Below are 25528 nucleotides of genomic sequence, written 5' to 3'. Positions count from 1 at the left end.
TTCAACCCGACCACACGCGGATAAGTGCCTAAGAACGAATGAAAACCCGAAGTCAATTACAACGACTTTTCTCGCGACGTCCATATGTACGTATGTATGTATGTGCGTATGTGCGGATGTGCGTATGTATTTCGAATAACTCTAGAACGGTATGTCCTACGAAGTTGAAATTTGGTACGTAGACTCCTAGTGGAGCCTAGTTGTGCACCTCCCCTTTTTTATATTCGGGTGTTTCTAAATGGTTCTTTTGCCTCTTTTTTAGGGAAATCATTGTTAATATCGATGTTGGGCAAGTGGTGTTATAATTTGGCGGACCCTTGTTTAAACCAGCGTGCATCATCGTATCTTCCTTATTTATTATTTAAAGTATTAGTCTCATCTTATTAAGCATGTTTCATCTCATTTCCTTTCTTGCTAAAATTGTCATCAATTCATGCAGTTAGAAGGAAAGGGATGTAACTGAGAAAAAAAAAATAGAATAAAATAAACTCATCAGTACTCATTAGTAGGATAACCTCTTTTCTGACTTGGGGCAAAATATAGTACTAGTAGTCCTGCGAGGTGCTGCTGTACAGCGCGATTTCGAAAATAAATCAATGAAAGTCTACCTAGGAAGTTATCTTTAAACACGTTTTACTCAGAACTTGAAAATGTCGACTTACAGTCTTTTGCTTCTCACTGTAGAATTATGCTTCTTAATTTTTTAGCTCAAAGAAAAAAAAAACTTCACAATAAGTTCACAACGTGTGTTAATTCCCCTGTGTAATTAGGACTGAAAAAGAACTTTATTAGCAATCTTACTTATGTGCAAAAAACGTCAAGGGGGTAAAGTTGAAATTATGGAATGGTTTATGTTACAGAAAACTGTCACGTGTAAAGAAAAAAAATACTTATATGTAAAAAAAAGGCACGTTTTTTTTTACCTCGCAAACAGTATAAAAATCCCCGAAAAAACATGTTTAAAATTTTTTATTAATACCATACAAAATACTCCTAAATATTTCAATTGTTTATATTTTTCCTTCTTGGATGCTATCTCTGCTATCCGTATAATTACTAGCTGAATATAATATGTATGCCTGTTTCTAATGCACACATATCACACCAAGCTCGAACAACGTATAAAAAGTTGTTTTAAAAGATTTTTGATCTTCCATGTAAGACCAAAAAACTTACTGCACAAACTTTTATTTGCATAGTTCAGAAATTAGGCGGTGCAGATAATTAAAAATGTAGATATTTATTAATACAAATACGAATAACCTCAGAAAATATTAATTACTGTAATTACTCTCCCAAATGATATATTCGAATCACTACGTGTTTCATGACTTAATTAACTGCATTTTTCAAGGCTCAATAATTAATAACATTGACATAAGAGAAACAAAATATATTTCTGAGGCTCTGTTCATTACGTACATAAATCATAATTATATCTCCATTACTGCGTGAACTATGCTTAACATCATTAAATTTCTGATGAGGGAAAAGAACGGCGCATTATAAAAGAAAATGTATGCAGTTAATTTGCTTCTAGTTCAGTTCTTTACTGTCTGCATTTAGCGACTTTGATTGGATATAGTTATATAGTTTCTTAAGAGAGTAAGTTGAGCATTGAGCTTTTTGTGCTTATTTTACTACTTTAAACTAGTAACAAACTACAGTGAAACCTCCCTTAACGGACACTCTCAAATAACGGACAACTGTAATTAAAGAACATTTTTGCAAGTCCCAGTCCCTCAATATAGGCCATTCCATGTAATTCACTCTGAATAACGGACACTCCGAATAACGGAAGTTATTTCACAAAAAATTTCCCTTGCGATCGTAGCACTTCCGGTTTTTTTCTTTTCACAGAATATCTTAGTAACTGCTTGCCTTACTTACAAAGCTTTTCATCCTCCACAGCTGACATATCCCCCCCCCTTCCCCGTCATTTCCTTATCACTGTTTCTTGGAATTAAAAGGGTGGTAATGGGCAGAGGCAGCGATTGGGGCTTAAAAGTTGGGGGCAGAAAAAAAAAAAAGAACTAAAAGGCATGGTACTTTTTGCGGTCAGCAAAAAATGAAAAAGGAAAAAAAAAATCATAATTTTGTAACGGCTAGTTTTGAGAGTATTGAAGCAGATAAGTGAAAACTGATGTCAGTCTAACAATTAACGTACGTTTTTCTTAAGATTTTAATGAATTTCGTACACAATAACTATTCAAAAGTTAAGATAAAGAAGAGGAAACTGGGCGCTTTTTCTAATTGGGGCTCTCGGGAGATGCAATTTAGCAGACAGGCGCCGGTAGTAGTCGGCTTTATGGCGCCGTAGTTTCGTTGGGTTATTTAATTTTTAGACATGGAAAAGATTTGCCCATATTCAATGTCATATTGCCAACTGTCAATAATGCAATAGTGATACTCGAGATAAAATAAATAAATTAACCATAAAAAGTGTGTGTGGGGGGAGGGGGGTTGCTCCGCCGAATCGCCGCCGTTGGTAATGCAAAAAAGAGATGTCAAACTGTTTTAACTGAAATTTGTGCTTCTTCTACCGTTGTTTTGTCTTACTTTACTGTTCAGCACAAAGGTATTTTATTTATTTTATCTTGTTTCAGTTGGTTACTTTAATTGGTTAAATGCTTTTTAAGACAAGTTTGTGCTGTCAGTATACCTTTATTAAGAAAAAACAGATTAATTACACTTGACGTAAAATGTAGTAAACCTTTCGCAATTGTTTCCGATTGTGTTCTACAAAGGGAACAACAGCCTATTTTGAAAAAGGTAAATTAAGTAGTTCCTCCTAATAGCGGACACCTCCCAATAACGGACAAAACTTCTGGTCCCTTGACTGTCCGCTATTCGGAGGTTTCACTGTAATTTTGAGAATGTCCAAATATGGCAATAGAAAACAATCAAGAATACTTCCTAGAGATTAGTGATCCTACTTTGTCCTCTAGCAGCATCATTTTTTGTGCCATTACCGATAAGAATTCTTTTCTCATATGCTATTTTTGTGAAGTTTCTTTTAGTAGTTAAACAATCTTTTTAATAAAAAAAAAGTGCACATAAATTAATTTAAGAACAATATAAAAATAACTGTTCCATTTTAGATATTAATAATAATCTTATTTACTAATAATAAAGCTGAAAGTCTCTCTGTCCGGATAATATCTGGATGTCTATAGGATGTCTGGATGTATGGATATCTGTGACGCGCATAGCGCCTAGACCGTTCCGCCAATTTTCATGAAATTTGGCACAAAGTTAGGTTGTAACATGGGGGTGTGCACCTCGAAGCGGTTTTTCGAAAACTCGATGTGGTTCTTTTTCTATTTCAATTTTAAGAACAAAAATATCATAAGATAGACGAGTAAATTACGAAATCATCATAACGTGGAACCGTAGCATGGGCACAAGCCAATTGGTGAGATACGAAATTATCATAACGCGGAACCATAACATGGGTACATGCCAATTGGCGAGAAAATTCACCACACATTATTTGTAAATAGACAGGCAAACCAAAAGACCTTTTAGTTTTTCTATTACGGGCAAAGCCGTTCGGGTACCACTAGTTATAAATAAAACAAGGAATATGTGTGTATATATGTATATGCGTATATATGTATATGTGTATATATGCGTGTATATTCCCTGTACAAATCTACTGTTTATGTTGGATCTCGATCAATTTTAGCAAGGAGGTACTTAGGCACCCGAGAAGGAACGTAGGGGGGGGGGGAGGAGAGTTTCGAACGCCAAATAACTTATTTTCAAATAAAAAAAGAACCGACTTCTAAAAACAAAGAGGAACTAAAAAGTAAAAAATAATCGGTCATACTTACATACGATTTCCTACCCAAACATATAAATCAAATTTATTTTACAATTTCTATACAAAAATCAACTAAACTAAACACCCAGTTATAAAATAAACACTGATTTTAATTACTACACGATGAATTATTTTAATACCTAACTAATTATGAACGTTTTCTTAATTTCTATTAACTGTTTGAAGTCGGGGCCTCCCATAAACTACTGCCTAACGTAACTGAGTAGGTTTAGTTTTAAAGACTTCCGTGTTTTGTTAAATTAGTGTTTAACTCAGGATTCGTTGAGTTGTTAGTCACATGTGAACACAATTTTAAAAAAAACCCATAAAGTATAAAAATATTTTTTTTTAAGATCTGAAAAAATTCCATGGCACAAAGAAAATACTATTCAATAATGGACACATTTTTCCTGTGAGAAATTGAAAATATTTCCTGAGAAATTAAGAAATGATAAAAAAAAATGTTCACATGTGCCCCCTTTTCCCCTAGATGTATTTATGGACGGTTGCGTTTAATTTATTCGGAAATTTTTGATTTGCCGTTTTCTTTCTTTAAGAATGATTTTTTTGACGCGAAATCGTACAGTATTCCCCCCCCCCTCTAATTGAAGCCCGTTTTTTGAATATACGTCACTTGACATAACTTTTATTTTCGAAGTAGACCGCGCGAAGCCGGGCAATATAGCTAGTAATACAAATAAAAATTGTAATTAAATAATTAAAATGAAAATACTTGTTAGCAATAATTACATAAACGAGCTGATGTGTGCCTCACATGACTTCCTTTTACTCCATTTTAATGTCATTTTCCCATTATTGGCAATTTTAATGTGATTCAATAGTTTAATCTCTAAATATTAAAAACGATGGCCAAATTAAAACCAGATTAAAAAAAATCGCCAAATTTTCCGCCAAGTTGGCGACAAAACTTGGCGACCAAAAGACTGGCGATATATCGCCAAGTGTCCGCCAAATTGTAACACCACTTAAGTTTGCATTGATATTAACAATGATTTCCCCCCAAAAAGGTGCAAAAGACCCCCTTAGGAACATCCGAAAGCAACCAAAAGGGGAGGTGCACAACTAGACCCCACTACGAGTCTATGTACCAAATTTCAACTTTCTAGGACATACCATTTTTGAGTTATGCGAGATACATACGCACATACGCACATACGCACATACACACATACGCACATACACACATACGCACATACATACAGACGTCACGAGAAAAGTCGTTGTAATTACCTCGGTGATGGTCAAAATGGATATTTCGCGTGTCTATACATTCTTAGGCACTTTTCCGCATGTGGTCGAATCGAAAAAAAAACTCAACATTCATTTGGGGGTGAGCAAAATGGAAATTAAGGGCGATTTTTGAGTGAAAATTTTTTCGCGAATACAATACTTAATTTTTTGTAAAAGGAAGTAAAAAGGAAACTAGAAGTTTTTTCACTCAATGGTTAAGCTTTATTATATATATATATATATATATATATATATAGAGAGAGAGAGAGAGAGAGAGAGAGAGAGAGAGAGAGAAAAGTTTCTACGTCAAACTAAAAAAGAATACTTATTTGAATTAAGTCCATATGCTAACAAAGTTTGAACTAAACAGGAACGACTTACCAGTTCCATCTGTTTTTGCAGTAATAGTTTCACTACTATTACCATGCCCTGCACTATTAAAAGCAACTAGAAAAAAATAATAAGGGGTGCCACATTGTAAATCCTGCAGTGTGTATGTCGTACGGTCTCCAGTCAAATGTACCTCATTCCAATCTTTTCCTTCCATTCTGTGATGCAAAATATATCCTAAAAATAGTCATAATACATTTGGTAATGATCATAGTGGGTAAAACAGCATCAGCGTAAAGTGAAATACTAGTTTTTTTTTGTTAAAATGCAACATTTTTTTGCATTAAAAGAACTAAATATAAAAAAAACTGCACATTTGAATAGTACAGGGGAGAAAATATTCTACATCTGTAAGTAGGGTAGACCGGGGCACGTTTACGCAGTGCCCTTTTTTCAAAACGAATTATAACTGGAGAAACAACGGTCATAACATATTGATGATGCTCCCTAACAAATATACTCACAAGTTTTTGAGCATCAGTCGAGCATGCAGAAAGAATAATCTGTTTTTTACCAAGTCGAGTAAATTTTGAGCTGAACGTTTTGAAGCTTATTGTGAATAAATTGCACTAAGTTAAGAAGTGACAAGTATATAAAAAACAGCAGAATTTTATCCTTTTTTGAGAATTGTATTTGTATGAACTGAAACACGTCTGAGCACCTTTGCGCTTGTCCTTATTGTATCTGGCTTCTAAACGTGCCCCGACGCTTTTTTCGTTTCGAACCGTCTCAAACCTTTTTAATATTTTAAAGCTATTCAGTTTTGGAAATCACCATTTAATTTTTTTATTGAGTTACAAATTCGTATCTTATAGCTTACAATCATGTAGTGCTGTCTTTAAGCCCTTTCAGCTTTTACTTTATACACTATTCAGTCTGTAATAAATTTGCTTTATTTTACCGATGGATAGACATTATGTTCAAAACATTAACAGAACCACGTTAAGTGTCAAAACAAATAAGCGTACACGTGCCCCGTGGCCGTGGCAAATTTACGCAACCGACATGGACTCAAAAATATTTTTTTAACGGTTAAAAACGCAAGCTGAGCAACAATTGAATATACCAGTTGTGACCCCATTAACTGCTTCTTAAAACCTTATTTCTAAAATTTCCTAAGTTAAAACATAAAATTTAGAAAAGTTAGTGAAAAAAATCCGCGTAAAAGTGCTCGGTCTACCCTATCATCTAACGATATATGAAAAGTAGAATAATGCTCTTTTAATTGCGTTTCATTTGACTCACTACGCAGCAAGCATCATAACCCGTTAATTATTAAAAATTAATATCTGAAACATTTAAATAATATGGAGGTGATTTCATTAATAAATAAATGACCAAATAATACTACAATCATGTTTTAAAAACTACAACACCAGGAAGGAATTATTGTCACTTAATAAAATGCGTGCCATTGTTCTCCAAAGTTGTTGTTGTTCACTGTTAAAACGATTCAGAAACGTTCCTATAAATTAATGGGCAGCTGATGTGCCTAATTTTTGCCAGTAACGTATCTTGCAAAAACCAGGAACATTTTCCGCTAAAAATCAGCAAGTTTCCTGAAACTTGCCATAGGTCTTTCTGAAGAATATTGAGATCTTACCGTATAGTCAGTCTAAATTCAACAATGGAAATTCGGTAGATCTAATACCATTGCTTCAAACCTTCCAGAGTTACTACGAAAGCTCCAGAAGCATCAAGGCCAAAGCAGAATTGCAAGTAAGAGCCAAGTCTCTCCCACGGCCTGCAATTCAGCAGCTACCCAGAGACTTATTTGTTCTCATTGGGAGCTTTGTCAATCTATATAAGATACACTTAATAAATACACTCAGTTAACCTTTAAACTGGTAGATAAAAATATTTTTCACGCCAGTGAGGAGTTTGTATTCGTGCAACTTGCAGCAATTTAGGAAACTTTCTTGCAAAGATATGTGATTTTACGGGGAAATAGGTGAAAACCCTTGAAATACTGTAACGTTCCTCGGAAATAATCAGTAACGCTTCGGAATTTTTTTACAGTGTTGTTGTCGTAGGCCAACTAGGCTGACAATTAGGGGTGCGCTGCTTCACTTTTCAAACTACTCAATAATTTGGTGTAAAGTCTGACTTCTACAGTACACACGTCTCATTAAGTCCTGTTTATAGGGTAGGCAACCATTAACAGCACAACACATTCACACAAAGAGAAGACAAGAACAGGATAGAGAAAGTATTTCCCTGCCCGAGCTGGGATCAGAGATCAGACTCTCATTAGACAAGTCCAATAATAAAATAAAAAACAATCAAAAATCAAGTCAATACAAACATATTAAGTGCCTTAACTCAGTATTTATTAATGAAATGAGAATTTCTGGCCATCGTAACATTGTATTAAGAAACCTTTAAATGCGTTGTTGTTTTTGTTATTGTTATTGTTGTCGTGTCTAATGACGTGCAGAGTACGAAAGGTTTAAATGACTCCAATAGTCTTGATAACAATATCTGCTGATTCTGGAGTCCGATGACTGTACAGGATTTCATTTGATGGTGCTCCAAGTTGGAGGAGGGATCGAATAATGGCCGACAATTAAAAACATGATCAGGGGTGAGTTGTAAATGAGGACAGTGCTTGCACATTTGATAGGGGTTATTATTAGGTGGTAATATCTTAATGTCTTTGAAATGTCCAGTGAGTAACCTAGCTATTGTAGATGAAAGGTTTCTTGGACAGTGAAGGTCGGGGATTGTTGCCTTGCTGAAAAGCTGATCGTAGATCCTTCGCCTGGCAACAGCATTCACGTTTTAAATACGTATTTAAGGAATATAATTCAATATTTCTTCAATGCGTCTCCAAAGTTCAGGAGTATTGCATGATGAAACAATGTCGGAAGCGGGTTATCAAAAGATAAAACCGGCGGACCGATGGTCGACCCGGACCAATAGGCCACATGTCTGACACAAAGATACTAAAAGGAAAAAAAACGGAACACCGTGTTGATTATAGAGGAAGTCTTAAACATGTCTAACAACATGCATGTGGCCATTGTCTAGTAGTAACACATTATTAGGAATACGTCAAAGCAATGTTGCTACTTTAGGCTCTCTAACTCCTATATTATTCTGATTGTTATTTAAGGTATATACAAGTCTTAGAAGACGAAATATTTCCGAATATCCAGCAACATGATTGTGAAAATGTCTACAGTGTAACGCTAATTAACGCACTGTGAAAGTCGATGTTCAACATTTTTGAGTCTAACGTGACCTCGACTGACGAGAAGACAAGAAATGCTCTGTCTGCACATCAATGTATGTGTTAAACTGCTAATTCTAGTCAGAGAAGTCGATGCTATAAGGTCAAGATAATTTTGCGTAGAAGAAATCTGTGAATGCAGTGCACATTACTTGGCGGTCAATGGTAGAGTAAGAAAACCCACCAATAGCAGTATTATATTTCTGGGACAACTTTCCAAACGATATTGTAGACTCCACCACTGCAATGCAGATATTGTGATATTGTGTTTTTTAGCTTTATGCTGATTCCGCGCAGTGGTAATCTCATTTTTGGATCCATGACACAGCGGGTTCTCCTCTAACTCTTCGCGCCTATCACTGCCCAAGTAGCACTCTACGCTTCATAAACGATGTTAAATGATTGCGAGCGTTGTGAAAACCATTTTAAAACGTTTGTGAAACGTTTATACCTTACTTGTGTAACCGAGGTGTCGATGCATTAGGTCCCGTACAAATGTTCACAAATTGAAAACTCATTGTTACACCATGTGCGGGATCCTTTAACATTATAGTTCGTTATTACTCAGTAACTTGCGCCATTGCTGCGCTGCAGTATATGATTCCTCCGCGAACACTAAGAGTTGACGCGTGAAAGATTTTCTTCCTGGGAGGTTAAAAAAAAAAAAGGTAAACGAAAGAAATATCTGAAACATTTTTCATGGTTTTCCATCTATACGATAAACTCAACTTGTAACGTATAAAGTGACTCAGCCTTTGCATGCGCAATCACTCTGAACGTCCAACTATTTGCATATTACATTTTTAAAATGTCAGTAATCCAACGTTATTAAGCACAAAACTTGCAAATGATTGCAGACACGTGTTTCGGTGTTACAAGGAGAAAAGGGATCTTTTCTCGGATGACTTTTCATCCAAATGCTCACACTTCTATGCATTGAAAAAGGTGTTCCTTGTAACACCGAAACACGTGTCTGCAATCATTTGCAAGTTTTGTGCTTAATAACGTTGGATTACTGACATTTTAATTTTTCAGCACAAAGGTATTTATTCTTTATATTACATTTTTGTTTACATTCCCTGAAAGTTTTACGTCACGCGCAGGAGTTCTTCTCATTGTGTAACAACTTTCATAAGCTTATAAAATTCAAAAATACTTATATTCTACTTTTACTAGACATCCATTACTTACCAGAAATGGGAGCGTTTGGTGCATGTTGAGGATCCCAAGAGAGTTTTATAGTTTTAGACGTAGCGTAGTAAGTTTTAATAACTGCAGCACGTGGTCTATCTGAAAAGTGTATTCAAACTTAGCATTGTTAAAATTTGCAGGGGAGTAAAAAAACAAAACAAATTATATTAAATAAACCGAAAATGCTTTGCAACACTCTGACCACCGATGAGATGGCAAAGCAAACATCCGGTTTAAAGGCGGAAATTGAATCATATATTAGCTATCATGAATGCCAACTTTCGCAGATGTATAGAAGCATTTAATCAAAATTAAGCAGAGTTATATTGAAACTAACGCAGCACGCGCATTAAATATTAACTTTCGCCTTTCATTCAGATAGACTCGTCCTAACTGGACGTTAATCAATTTCATATCATCCATGGACCCACTGTTGGTACGTATTTCTTTTAACCTTTTAGCATATGTTAAGAAATGGTTTTAAGATATGTAACTGTTTTAACACAAAATTCATAAAACACTTTCATGCTTTTTATTATTAAGCATAAAAACATTTTACCGTCTGAAAATGTTTAATATTTGTTTCGAGAAGTTTATGGAGCGCAACAATCACACATTAGCAAATTTACTGTTCAGTTGAAAAAAATAAAATATAAGATTTTTATGTTTTAACTGATACCAAAACATTTTTGCTACCACCTCAAGTTAGCGGCGTTTCTTATTACTTGTAAGGAGAGCACAGCAGGGTGAGTTTATTCTGTAGATATACAAAATATTATAAATTTTGCTCCACCGATCTGCTTCAATAAATCCCCGTATTTTTGTTTCTTCTAAAACGCTGTTACACATATTTTTCATTTAAATGAGTTTTAAATAATTTTAAATAATAATTTCTTCATTTTGATCTGTTGGGTGTCATCCTGTTAAACAAAAAAAAAAAAAAAAAATCCAGCAGGCAGCCCCAGACATTCATTTGAATTTTGACGTCTTGAATTCGCATGTTTTTCGCAATCTCGTATTGTGATAAGTTTCTACTCTGGCAATCATCTCCATTTCTTGGATGTTTCAACCGTTCGTCTAGACAGTACTTTTATTACTAATGTTTTCCGCAAACTCTTCGCTTCCACTCTTCTTCCTCATAAGTTATCTGGTCATCACCCTGAACAATAATGCCTTTTTTTGATTTTTTTTTTCCCCGAGCGTTGTCTATTTGTTCTAATTTTATTTTGCTTTCCTCAGAAATGATTTTTTTAAATAATGCGTAGCATTGAATCGGTGAGTTTTTATTCATTTCGTTGATACCATTTACAGGAAAATAATTAGTAAATTACACCCATTAGCCAGGGCTAAAGCAAAAATACGTGAAATACATGAAATGAAAAATACGTGATCTTCAAGTTGAACACTCGAAGATTGAACGCGTGGCAAGGTATATTCAGTATAATTTACTGAATATGCCTTGCCTCGCGTTCAATCTTCGAGTTGAACCGAATCATTGCTTCGGTCACTCGTCTGGTCTGCTAATTCTATATAAGCTACCAGTTTGTTTGGCACTCTTGGCTTCCTTAAGAGGTTTTCCATCTCCAGCTCAGTCACTGATGAGAGCTAATAAGCACGAAACTGCAGTCCTCGGCTGGAAATGACTGAGCTGGCGGTGTATTTCACGTACTAATATTACAACTCAAACGTTTCCGTGAGAATTGATTTAACTCTGTTGTTTTTCTCTTTTTTCAAAGAATCAGTTTTCAGATCACTAAAATTTGGTTCTAAATTTTGAATTGTTGATATACGGTGCTTCCACCTATCGTGCGCTGTCACGATGAGTCGACTTGGCCCTCTAAAACGTAATCCGGCCCTCACTGCCCCTTATTGACTAGCAATTGCTTGTTTTTCCGAGTGATATTAGCAACAGCAACAAACAGCAATAATATATCGTTGTTCTAACCAATGTGTCTCTTTACAATTGTCATAAAGGCTATATTTGCAGCATAAACCGTTATAATATCTGTTTCATTCCTATCAATATTAAATGATGGGAACTAGTAATCTGAAAAATCTGTATTTAGATTAAGTTTTGCTTTTAGAGTTCATATACATACGGGTTTTTCCGGTAAAAACATAGTTTTACTAGCCCCACCCCCCGTTTTTTTTTTTTTTTTAATGTAAAATTTACTTGAAAACCATTGTAACAAATGCGGTTTGAAAGAAAAAATGAATCAACGCAAATTGTTTAATGCTTACCTCACTAACGAGGAAAATAACAACCTCTCGAAATAAAAATTAAAAACAACTAGCAAGACTTATTCTCGCCTTCATGATAAACTATAAAAAAAAATTGTGCAACCATACTCCGTGACAGCATTCTGTACTTTGTGTAAGTTAGGCGGCTAGTTTCTTCCACAGGGATGGTTATTTTTAACTTATAAAACTGGTGTCACTGTATGAGCAATGTGTAACGTTTCACCATTTTTACGTGTTAAGTTACTGTTGCTATGGAGGCTGCAGAAACCACAGCTTTTACGGAGTAAAGTTATACAATTTTTTTACAGTGTTATCTGAAAAAACAAAGAAACATCAACTACGGTCAAGTGAGGAAAATAAGCAATTCTAGGTTGAGGATTTACAGAGAAAAAATTGAAAATGATAAAAATTTGAAAAAAGCAGATGAATTGTGTGTGTGTGTGTGAGGTTTTTTTTTATTTTTTATTTTAAGCTTTTTTTTCTGCATTGATTAAGTTGAAAAAGCAAGAATAGAAAAAATATTAAATTATTCAACTTTTTTTACGATATGCAGAAAAAAAAATTACACTAGAAAGTTATGATGCTCAAAATAAATTTAGTTATAAATCTTTACATCTGAAACCAGATTTTATTATTTTCAGTTTGATGAAATTTATATTAATTTTTCCTATTTATGTAGGACTTTAAAACTTTAGCTATAGGGTTAATGATTCCGAAAAAGTACTAGCTAAATTATATTAAAAATTTGCATTTATAACCTTAGTGCTCAACACAGGAGGATATCCAACGTTTCCTCTTTTGTTTTAAAGTTTCGAAAATAAAAATAAAAATAAATTATAGAGAACAATGTTTTATTTTTACCACAGGACGCCTAGTCGTATCACTTATTTGCTAGGGTCTGGTGGGGGAAAGTGGTCAATGGGGTAAAGTGGTCATTCGTCAAATAAATTACTATAGCTTATAAATAAATGTTCGAATGAATGTGAAAATTTTATTATAGAGTAGGACAGTTATGAACTACATTTTGAATACAAAATTGTACAATTGGCAAAATTTTATTTGGTGAAAAAAAATATTTTGTGTGAATATCAAAAGTTTTTAAATCTAAACACCTCATTTAACTTCCTTGGAAAATTTTGTTTGCTAGAATTATGAGCAGATTGACTGCATGGGAAGCTTCCTTCATGTCTCAAGAACTCTTACTCCTTAGCAGTTATCTGAATCTCTTTTAGATAATTTTTTAGAACAATTTAAGTAAGATGGGGTAAAGTGGTCATAATATTAGGCTTAACAAATATTGTTCTTCTAATGCCACTTAATTGTTAAATATAAGGCAGATATAAATTAAATAGTAATGTCATTTTATATGTATTGTTTTCACCGTAAACGGGGTTAAATTTATGAGTGTATATATGCATACACATATACTCGTGTAGGCACGTATATAAGTAGACGTATTTACATAAATGCACCAATAAATACGTATATGAGTATCTGCAAGTATTTTTAATCTATACAGATATACATTCGATTATACACATATACTTACTTATACTCGTATATGTATAAACACTTATATGCTCAGGTAGACACGAATATACGCGTACGTACTCGAGTAGACACATACAAGTATATGATATACAAGTAAACAGGATGAATTTAAACTTTTGGGCAAATTATTAAAATGTATAAGAGGGAATGATGAGAAGCAAGAATCATAAGGAACATATGGTCACAAACACAATGCTGATGCGCTACATGCACACAAAGCCATAAACTGATGGATGCAAAACAGGTCACAAATTTATATATTACACAAAGAAAATTTTACACAACATTTTAGGTCTCAAGAAAGTTTTAAAGCGATTGATGAAATTTGCGGCCAGCAGCTGTAATACATGTGCATCGCAATCACAAAGCACTCTGTTACAATAACGAGACTTTTGATAAAGTTTCAACTGTCGCTGCGCCTTTGTTGTGATGCTTGTATTAGAGCTACTACAAGGCCGTAACTTTTAACAACTGCCCTAAATATTTCTTAAAAACTAAAATGTTGGGTAAAATCATCTTTGTGTAACAAAATTGTGATTTGTTTGCATCCATCAGTTTCTGGCTTTGTGTGCATGTAGCGCGTCAGCGAACGTAAATTCCTTATAATTCTTTGCTTCTTATCCTACCCTTTCACACTCCTTAGACGTCTATACAGGTATATAATCGTGTTTGCACGTATACATACCTATATACTCGTGCTTCACAATATATATATATATATATATATATATATATATATATATATATATATATATATATATAGTGAAGTATATATATATTGTATTGTGTGTATATATATATATATATATATATATATATATCCACGAATTAACTCGTGATACCCATATATGTGTATATGTACACTTATATACGCGTGTAGACACGTATACACTCCTGTAGGTAATCACGTATGCATGCTTATATACTCGTGTATACACGTATTAACTTTAGGCACGTGCATGCATATATCTGATGCATACATGTATCTACTTATATATGAAACTGTTTACTAATGTTTACACGACACGTATATACTCGTGTATAAACACATATGCTTGTGCATGTACTTGTAACTATAAAAATAACCGACATATACAAATATTAGATTTGTTTATGATGGATTTGCATCTATTTTTAACTATGACCACTTTACCCCATGCTATGACCACTTTCCCCCAACCCATAGGGTAAAGTGGTCATAAATACAAAGGGAAAAGAGAGTGATGTAAAACTACTTAAATCAATATTTATTTTCCTAAAACTCAATGTACTGTGTTCTTTAATAATGCAATGTAAAATAAAAACAAAAGAAGTTTAAATGTTTAAAGAATTTATTGTATCTATTATTCACATAAGTTGAAAACCTACGATTTTATGACCACTTTACCCCACCAGAACCTACTCAATTAACAAAACTTAAAAAAATACATCATATACATACCGAATTCCAGTGTCCTAACTAATGTTGGTTCAGAAGGAGGTCCAGGACCTCTTCCATTAAAAGCTTGTACAATGATGCTGTAGTCAGTCATTGGCAATAATCCAAGTATAATACAACTGTGTGTAACTGAGTGTGATACATTGATTGCTTTAAAGTTGTATGTTTCTGCTTTACTGTGCTGCTTATATCCTACGTAAAACCCGTCGATTGAGTCATGTTCATCTTCGCCTGACACCTGAAAAATATTGGATGTTGAAAAATAAACATCTTCATATATTGTCGTCTCCGAGCAACAGTAAGATGTCTAATCCCAGGAATAAGAGTAAGCTATCATATAGTTACTCTGAGGCGACGATATATCATAATTCGCTGGTACATATGAAAATTGTTCATACAGTAAATCAAAGTATTACACAAACTACTGATTGTACAACGTTTCAAAACTAATCAGTCAGTAAAATTGGCGTCAAAATATATTCACCATGAACGGATCCTATTGTTAAGGGTTCGTGATACAACTTCAAACTTTCTTCAAATGACGACACAGTTCTTCAGAAAAACACTGGAGATTTATTTACAACTATTTACAAGAAATATCGTTAACAACTGCTAAATTAACCATAGCAATCAGGCAAATATCGATTAACACTGTAAACTCGACGGTAACACACGTATTCACATCAAAATGCACAAAAACATAGCCCAAAATGCTTCACAAAACAGAGTTAATACACTCTCATCGCAACGGCTCAGTCGCGACTCTTTTTTTCACGCGTCACGGCTATTTATAAACATCGAAAGAGAGCTTCTCAAATATTCCAGAAAATCCTACACCGTTCTATTACTTTATCATTTCTTTCCATTCAGAAATTAGGGACCGTATACTTCAGCCGAATGTACGGGTTTTGTATGCACATTACAAAAAGCTATTTACAGGTTAAGTTACTACAATTTTAGGTGAAAGATAATGGAATGAACGCCCAATTTAGCCAGATTATAACAAATTAATCATAAAAATAATTACTATTTACAGAATTTGAAACTCTATATTCACACCAACCATTTCTAAAAAGATGGCCACTGTCTCAAGTGGCCTGCTGACGTACGTGGAAAAAATGGTGCATCCAAAAGTAGCTTAGAATCTGCAATTTTCAAACATCCCTAATACTGCGTAAAGTGAAGTTATTTTAAGTTCTTTTAACACTATAACTACGGGAGGGGTCATTTTGATCCCAAATAAACTTTTTTTGCTGACTGCTCCTCTGTATTTTCATAAACTGGATCTGGCATTAATATTCCTGTATTCATGCTTTTATTCATGAATGATTAGGCATTTTCTGTTTAATTAACTCAAAGCATATATAGACTATTGAAATCAAAGTGTGTCAAGTAGGGGAAAGTGGGGAAAAGTGAAATAGCGGGGCAAAGTGAAATGTTGATATATTTACCCCGCTTTTAGCACCGCTTACCTAGTAATATTTTGAAAATGAAGTTTCCAGTCAAGAAAAAAAAAAAAAAACGCTTGAAAATCAAAGCATATGAAAGTACATGCGATCTTCGAAAATTTATACTCAAATTGTAGTTTTGTTGGAAGTTAAAAATTATTTTGGTATTATCGATTGATAAAGCTCTTGTTGTTATCACTTTGAATATTAACTGGGACTTTTTAATGTTGGGTGCTGTATTTTTTTAGTTAATATTTAGCTTAATTGCATTTTTAATATTTTTCACAATGAGTCAAGTGCGTGCTCGGCAAAGTGGATGGGGCAAAGTGAAATAGTTCATTTAGTTTGCTCATTCAATTATTGAAAAAATCGCACCCGTATCTAAACTAATTCATTTACATTCCTTCATTTGATGGTTCTCTTATTGGTTTATTCATTCACTATTTTATTCACTCGTTTATGTTTTCTCATTATCTTTCATTTATTCAATTATCCTTTTATTTACTGAGTCATTCGATCAAAAATATTTTTCGCAATCGAATAGCAAATATATTATTCGAAAAATATTTCATTTTTCAATCTGCTCCAAGAAAAAAAAAAGAAAAGTGAACATTTTCCACATTTTTAAAAGAACAATTTTACAACAAAAAACAAAAATATAATGTTTCAATCCTAGTTTTGCTATAAAACACAATTTTCTTTCTTTATTGTTACAATTTCGGTGCAACTTCAAACTTTCTTAAAATGACGACCAAGTTTTTGAGAAAACCCAGGAGATTTATTTACAACTAAGTACAAGAAATGCCGTTAACAACTGCTAAACTAACCATAGCAATTATGCAAATATCAATTAACACCGTAAACCCAACGATATAGCACGTATTTACATCAAAATAAGCAAAAACACATTTCAAATAATTTCTCACGATAAACAAAGCAATATCTCAGACGAATCTCAAACAAGGGCTAATACATTTTCCAGCGCAACGGCTGAAAACGAGACTCCACAGTTAGAAAGCAAAACTGACTCTCCCCCATTCACAAGACTCACGGCGTTTCGTAACAGCAAGGAAATATCCAGAAAATCCTACAACGTTCTACCAGTTTCTCGTATTTTCTTTTTATTCCTTTCTGAATCTTATCATTCGAAAATGGAGGGACCATATACTATTTTCGAATGTGAGGGGGTTGTATATGCATTACAAGAAATTATTTACAGGTTAAGTTACTACTAGGGCTCGACCGATGGCATTTTTCGGCCGATGGGCCGATGCCGATTGCTGGCCGATTGTTCAAAGATGGCCGATGACCGATTGTTTTCCTCCAAATGGCCGATTGCCGATGGCCGATGCCGTTGGCCGATGGCAAAAAAAAAAAAAAAAAAAAAAAATCAAACAGAAATAAATTGATAAGATTGTCAGGGATTTAAAGGATCATTGATTCATTTCACTTTACTTCCTTTCTACGAATAAAGAATTGTAATCACAAAAAAAAAAAAAATCAGATTTCGACCTAAATTTCTATTTTACTATCACCAAATTTATACTTCACAAGTTTTTTCGGCACATCTGTACATACATTTGTACCTAAGAACATATTGATAACCAAATATCCATTTTGAACGCCTCCTCAGTTAATTATAGCAAATTCTCTTGTGATGTCTTCATGCGCGTAAACTTGCGTCACTCAAAAACGTTATGAAATAGTAAATTGAAAACTCATACGTACGTAGTATGATCTAAAAGTTCGAGGTCAAGTTGTATAAAATCTTGCCCTGAATTGTTCACATTACCGAAACATATATCTATCTACAAAATAGTCACCTTGAAGGATTATGCACTTCTGCCAACGTTCGTATAGCTTTTAAAAGCACTCCTGGAAGACATTTTTCGCAAATTCCTGTAAAGCCTCTTGTGCTGCTGCTTTAACTTCATCGTGGGGAAGAAGACGACTTTCATGTTGAGGATGCACGGTTCGATTGGTCAATACTCTGATATGACAAACAAATAACACAACGTTTCGTCGGACTTAGATCCGTGCGACTTTTACCTGTTCATAGCAAAAAAAAAAACATTTGCATGGACGCCGTTTTCTTCCGTCAGGAGAAGATAAAGTTACATCATAGAAGGTAGTGAAAAATAGCTTCCAGGAGTGTTTCCAAAAGTTATATTATGAACATTGGCAGAAGTACATAGTCCATGAAGGCGACCTTTTGAAGGTGGATGTGCTTCGGTAATGTGAACTATTCTGGGTAAGATTTTATACAGCTTGTGCCAGAACTTTTGCATCGTACTACATACAATCTGTATAGGGTGTAGTTGTGCTTCTCCTTTTTTGACTGCTGTATGATTAAAGAGAAAAAACAATAGCCAAAAAAAGAAGGAAGAAAAACAAAGAGATTGTTTAATAACCAATTGATTTGTTTTTTTTTTTCTTTAAATTGAGCATATAACTAAGATTTCAGTAATGTTGTAATAATGTATGGATTTAGGTACATTAAACATAGTTTAAAAAAATTAAATTACGTTGTTTAATTATTCAAAAAAAAAAAATAAGAATAGAACTATGAAACCGTCAACAAATTACGTAATTAAAGTGGAAAGATTGCACGTAGACATTTTTTAGTCATCAAATTAAACAAAAAAGGTAACAGATAAATTACAATATTAAATCAAAATATTAGTATTTTTATACTTATTTAAAATTTATGAATAGAAAAGTTTGCATTTTTCATAAAAGTTATAACAGTGACACATTTTGCTGAAAAAAAAAAGCCATGAAAATAGCAAGGTTCTTAAAACGCAGGTGCAATAAACAAACTCAATATTTACACCATGTTAACAACTGAATACATATACTACTTGATCTGATGTTTGCACACATAGTATTGAACAATTTGATTGTTTAATCTTTTATGAAGCTTTACAAACAAGTTCAAATTAAATTTTTCAATTTAACAATAATTTTCTGAAATTTGAAAAATTGCATAAATGAAAATCCTTGAAACTTTTCTATAAAAAACGAAAATAACTTATTCATTGATTTTATATAAATACATAAAAATAGTTACTTACAACAGAAAAAAAATCAATCGCTATTAATGATGCAAAAAAGATGGCAATTTACGAAATATAGGTGAAACAAGTATGAGAAATACGCAAAATGACATTTCTTGACCAAAATAAATAATCGCTAAATATTTAAGAAATGCTTGAAACGACGAGGTAGGGTTAGGGGGGTCACCCTCTGATTTTGGAGTAAATCACACTTCGGCCCCAACCTCTGCCTCATTTTTTTAGTACAGAACAAAAAACAATAGATAAAGTTTGAAAAAAAAAATATCCAATTTTATGAATGGTGTTAGTTTTAAACAACTCAGAAGTACAACTAGAGTTCAATTTCAGAAATTGAGGGAGTGGGAGGAGGGGCACGCAAGTGTTCTCGGAAATTCAAAAAATAGTCGTAAAAATAGAGTTCAAAATAATCATAAACATTGAGCAGAAAAACCTTTCTAAACTTGCACCCGTTTTTGTTTTGACGTGCAATGGCGGATTTAAAACATAGCAAATGTTGCAATTGCAGGAGAAGCCCCATAACCATAGGCAGGGCTGTGGAGTCGGAGTCGAAGACTCGGAGTCGGACTGATTTTGGGGTAAAGGAGTCGGAGTCGTTAGAAAACATGTCGACTCCGACACTGGGCTTTTTTTTTTCTTTCCTTTTCACTGACTCTCCTAGCATTTTTTTAAAAACTGACTACCAATTGGTTCGATTACATGTACAATGGAAAAGATACTAATGAGAAAATAAGTGCTATTATGGCAATCAGCTAGTTTGAGTGCTTACCGAACTTTCTGTAGCAGTCCCTCAGTTTGCTAGCTTTTTTTAATTAACTAATAGCAACTGTCAGCAAACGGTTTTGTTGCCTAACATTTTTAAGTAATCACTTTCAAATAAAAATTGAAATATAGTGTTTTGTTCGATCTCAGTTATAAAATAATAAAAGAAACGTAACAAATTAGTAAGTCGATTCCCGTAGCCAAGGTTGAAACGTTTAAGGGTGATCGGCAAATTCAAAGAAGTTCTGGCACGAAAGTACGAATCCAAAAGAATCGATGAAATAATCTAATGTTTTTTTCTTTATTAAGACTATTTCTATAAGCTTGGTTCTCACTAAAAAGTATGGAACAAAATAAGTGTAAAAGATTTCTTGATTACAACACTCAATAATTGCAGTTAATCTTAAAATCTTCATATTAAGGTTAATTCTAAAGGAGCCAATAAAATTTAATATTAAAAATTTAGCGAAGAAGAAATATAGGTATAGTAAAAGCTATTCGTACAAATTTGTATACCGCCGCATTTTGTGTAAAATTAGCTCGTGACGTATATGTGCTCTATTTTCGTTGAAATTTTATTGATGATATATAATTTAAAATATACTCACGAAAATTTTCAGAATTAAAATATTTATATTTTTTAAAACTCTGAAATTAACTTTGGGTGTCATCTACCAGCTGGGTGTCACCCGGGGCAAACCATCCCCTCTCAAGAACTTGGATTTAGAAAAAAAAGCTTTTTTCTTCTCAAGTTACAGCTTTCAAAAATTGAAAGCACACGATTTGATCAATATATATTTGTTAAACAGTAAAGGGGGACAAATTACAGATTACAATTACAGATAATCCCTTTCAAATTTTTTACAGAAAATTTTTAAGTCATCTCATTTTTTAACTCGTAACTATTGGAAAATTTGATTTTTAAATTAAATTTCCAACGCTGTATGCGTCTTGTGTTTACAATAAAAAACAAAAGTCGAAATTTTCATAAAAAGGAATTAATATTTAAATCTCTGTTTAAGGTTTTCCCCCTCCCCTAAAGGGAGAGAGGGAATTAAAAAAATACAATTTAAAAAAAAAAAAATCCGGAGTCGGAGTTGGAGTCAGAGTCAGGCATTTCAAAATCCATTAATCGGAGTCGGACATTTTCCTTCCGACTCCGCAGCCCTGACCATAGGGCCAACCGAAGGAGTTACAAAAATGCGAATGATAAATGTTTTACAACTTCTGTGATCCCCAAAATGTATTTCGACGGGCCCCAAACTTGTAACTCCGCCGAAGCGATACGGAAAAGACTGCATTACTGTGATTCATATTACAAATATCGAAAAATTAAAAATTACCGTCGGTTCAACGGGAATCTAATAAAATGAGACAAAAATCGGTTTCGCCATCTCATATTTGTTTCCATAGTCTCCAATTCGGCAATATATCAATCACCAAATGATCGTCAGTCTGAGACGCTATATTAGTTTTGCATTGAAATAAGTAATTAATAGCCACAAAAAATGAGTAAACAGGCTTTTCAGAACACCCGATCGAAAAAAAAGGGAAGTGCACAACTGGAACGTCCGCAGACCCCACATACGAAACTTTAACCTTCTTCAGATTATCATTTTTGAGTTGTGACTTATGACAGATATATACGTACATCCTGCTGCAAGAAACAACGCAATAATTAACTTGTTTGGTACCTGAATATAGTATTAAAAACTCTTCTAGGGATGACTAAAAATAGAAATTCATACTAAAATTTAAGTAAATAATTTTATACGAAAACAACAACTCCATTTACTTTGTATTAAAAAGTAAAACAGCAAAGATCTTTTGTTTTTCAAAAACATCGACCAATTCCATCGGCTTTTCGATGTTTTTTAAGGCCGATGGGCCGATGTTTCAAGCAAGTTAGCATCGGCCGCCGATGCCGATGCCGATAGCATTTTTGAGTTGTGACTTATGACAGATATATACGTACATCCTGCTGCAAGAAACAACGCAATAATTAACTTGTTTGGTACCTGAATATAGTATTAAAAACTCTTCTAGGGATGACTAAAAATAGAAATTCATACTAAAACTTAAGTAAATAATTTTATACGAAAACAACAACTCCATTTACTTTGTATTAAAAAGTAAAACAGCAAAGATCTTTTGTTTTTCAAAAACATCGACCAATTCCATCGGCTTTTCGATGTTTTTTAAGGCCGATGGGCCGATGTTTCAAGCAAGTTAGCATCGGCCGCCGATGCCGATACCGATAGCTAACTTGTTGAACCATCGGCGCCGATGCATCGGCCAGGCCGATGCATCGGTCGAGTCCTAGTTACTACGATAATTTTAGATCTCAGTTAGTGGAATAAACGCCAAATTTACCCAGATCACAACAACTTAATTATAAAAATAATCACTATTTACTGAATTTGTAACATTATTAACTGTAATTCTCAGATCGAATTTCCAGTATGTTCATTTTTTTTAAATTATTGACCCAAGGTGAGTGCATTACGTGATTTTATTCAAAAACACATAAAATGGTCAGAGTTATTATATGAGTTGTCGTATTATAACAGGAGTCTAGTTGGTGGAGCTATCATTTATTAAAAGTTTTCCCTACGGCAAATTTACTTTGAACTATCTCAAAAGGAAAAAAAAACCTTAAGCGCAACTACTGGTGGTTTTTCTTTAAAAGAAAAAATAGCTACAACTGAATTCTGCTATTTTATATCAACAAGTGGCACAATCTGCAATTCCGGTCGACAGTTTTCATCACATTCTGGGATCCGATTGCCACTTAGACAGGGCTGCCTACACTTACATCTGGACTCTTTTTTACATCTTTTTGGCAAAATATAATTCAAATCGTATCAATTTCATGTGTTTTTACTCTCATTTTTGTTTCTACAAAGGTTAATCTCTACTAATAATAAAGCTGAAGCAAGTCTGTCCGGACGTCTGTGACGCGCATAGCGCCTAGACCGTTCAGGCGATTTTCATGAAATTCGGCACAAGGTTAGTTTGTAGCATGGTGGTGCACCTCGAAGCGATTTTTCGAAATCCGATTTTGTTCTTTTTTTATTCCAATTTTAAGAACATGTTGCCGAGCAAATTATCACAACGTGGGATAGTAAAATACGAAATTATCATGACGTGGAACCGTAACATGGGCGAGCCATTTAACATAGCAAATTGGCGAGAAATTCATCATTCATTATTTGTAAATATACAGGCGAATCAAATGTTCTTTTAATGTTTTACTACGGGCAAAGCCGTGCGGGTACCACTAATCAAGTATAAACCGGAACTTAAAAAAAAAGTTTGTATCAACCAAACAGGTTTTACACCAGCTATCCTATTTCTACGTAGTGTTTTTCCTCTTGATACACATTTTTATATAAAATTGAGCAGTTTTTGACTCCATCGTGATAGAAAGAAGAGGGACATGTGAAGAGCGGATTGCGCACGAACCCCTCAATGCAATTGCATCATCATAAATGTTTTGCCCTTCTAAGTATTTTTTTCTGTTCCAAACAAATGACAGTGGGATTGTCTGGACAGTACCGAGGGATTTCAGAGCTGTCCGATGAAACTTCTAAAATTTTTTCGCTTTAAAGCGGCAGTAAGTGACCTCGCACTTTCATGGAGAAAAACGACGTTACTTCTTATCACTTGGCGTCTTCGTCTGGTGCGATATGCAGTTTCTGCTTCATCCAAAAGGCGACATTAATAGCCTGCATTTGTTGTCCTTTGTCAATAATGTCACAAATGTCAACAATGTTGTCCACAGTGATTCTTATCCACGGTCTTCTTTCATCGGGCTCGTTTTTTACAGCTTCTCTTTCTGCCATATTGTTTTTTTATCCTACTCATACACTCGAGTGTGCGAAGTGCTTCTTCTTCAAACACTGCATGACGCTGTCTCGAAATTTCGGAGGATTTGATGCCTTATTTTCGAAAAAATTAACAAGTTTCCGTTGCGTTTGCAAGTGTTGTGCCCTTCGTGCTCATTTATGGCGAACTAAAGCAGTTCAGATATCCAAAATATCTTCAGATTCTACTCAGACTTCTTCAGACTCTCCACCAACATTTTGGCACAGTACCACCCCTTATTTATAACTAACATCAGCGTTAGAATCTAACTCTGGTTTATATTTGATCTTCCCTCTTATTTGAAGTGAAAATGTTAAAGGAAAAAAAAACATTTCTTTTTCTGAAACTTTTAACTTTTAGGCTTTAAGGCCTAAATAATCATATAATACAGTGAATTAAATGTTATTTTCGATAAATAATCTAATAATTATTTAAGAATAGTATTGAAAAGATAACTTAAAGATTTGTTAAATTTAAAAACAAATAACTTTACCTTAAATCACAGGGATTATATCATATTATATGGCCTAAAACAATCATTGGTAATAATGCTTAAACAAGTGCAGGTAATTCCGAGTCCTCACTCTTACCGATATAACTCTCCAATGCATCAGATTAAAGAATGAAAGTTAAAATAAAGAAAATAACTACTACTAAAAATTGGCAAAACTCGTTTACCAATTTCTAAGAAGACATATTCTAATTTTAGACGGGATATACAAAGCTACGTTCCATTGTTTTTGATTTACAAGATGTTTCTAAGAAATGGAAATGGAAAAAATAAATAAACTGATGCATTATATATTTTCATATATTTCCATTTAACTGGTAATATGCGTTGAAGTAAGAAAAGAAAGAAGCAATAAAACATCTTTCTAGAATTGAAATAAATTCTTTCAAAGCTTTCGCTAAACTTTTTTTTTCAACTCATAGATTAAAAAATATCGATCCTATGTATTGTTCTGAAACTGGCTCTAAAAATATCGATATAAATGCACGCGTGTGAGTCACCATTTTATTTCGTCGTTCTTTGCTCGTTTTATATTAGTAGTTATGCTCGAATCAAAATATTGTATTTAACCAGTTGCTAGCATTTCGCTAATGTTTATTGCGTAAGTTATTTTTAAAAAAAAATTGTTTTGAGGTGCGTAAGAAAATTCACGTGTGGAAATGTCAGTCTCAATAAAATTATACTATAATGTAATGCAATTATTCTAATAATAGTATTTAACAAACTTACATTTAGAAACTAAACAG

At 33.7% G+C, this 25528-nt stretch overlaps 1 protein-coding gene across 1 annotated transcript in view; it reads right to left on the bottom strand.

Moving 5' to 3' along the window:
* The window catches only part of LOC129221948 (cell adhesion molecule Dscam2-like), a 157864-nt gene that overhangs the window by 36769 nt on the left and 95567 nt on the right, over positions 1–25528 (bottom strand). The window contains 3 exon segments of the mRNA XM_054856340.1: positions 5459–5644; positions 9891–9989; positions 15124–15358. Coding sequence (XP_054712315.1) covers positions 5459–5644; positions 9891–9989; positions 15124–15358 — 520 coding nt within the window.

The sequence above is a fragment of the Uloborus diversus genome, chromosome 5 (assembly GCF_026930045.1).
Source record: "Uloborus diversus isolate 005 chromosome 5, Udiv.v.3.1, whole genome shotgun sequence".
Classification (NCBI taxonomy): domain Eukaryota; kingdom Metazoa; phylum Arthropoda; class Arachnida; order Araneae; family Uloboridae; genus Uloborus; species Uloborus diversus.
This window is presented reverse-complemented; position numbering and strand designations above follow the sequence as displayed.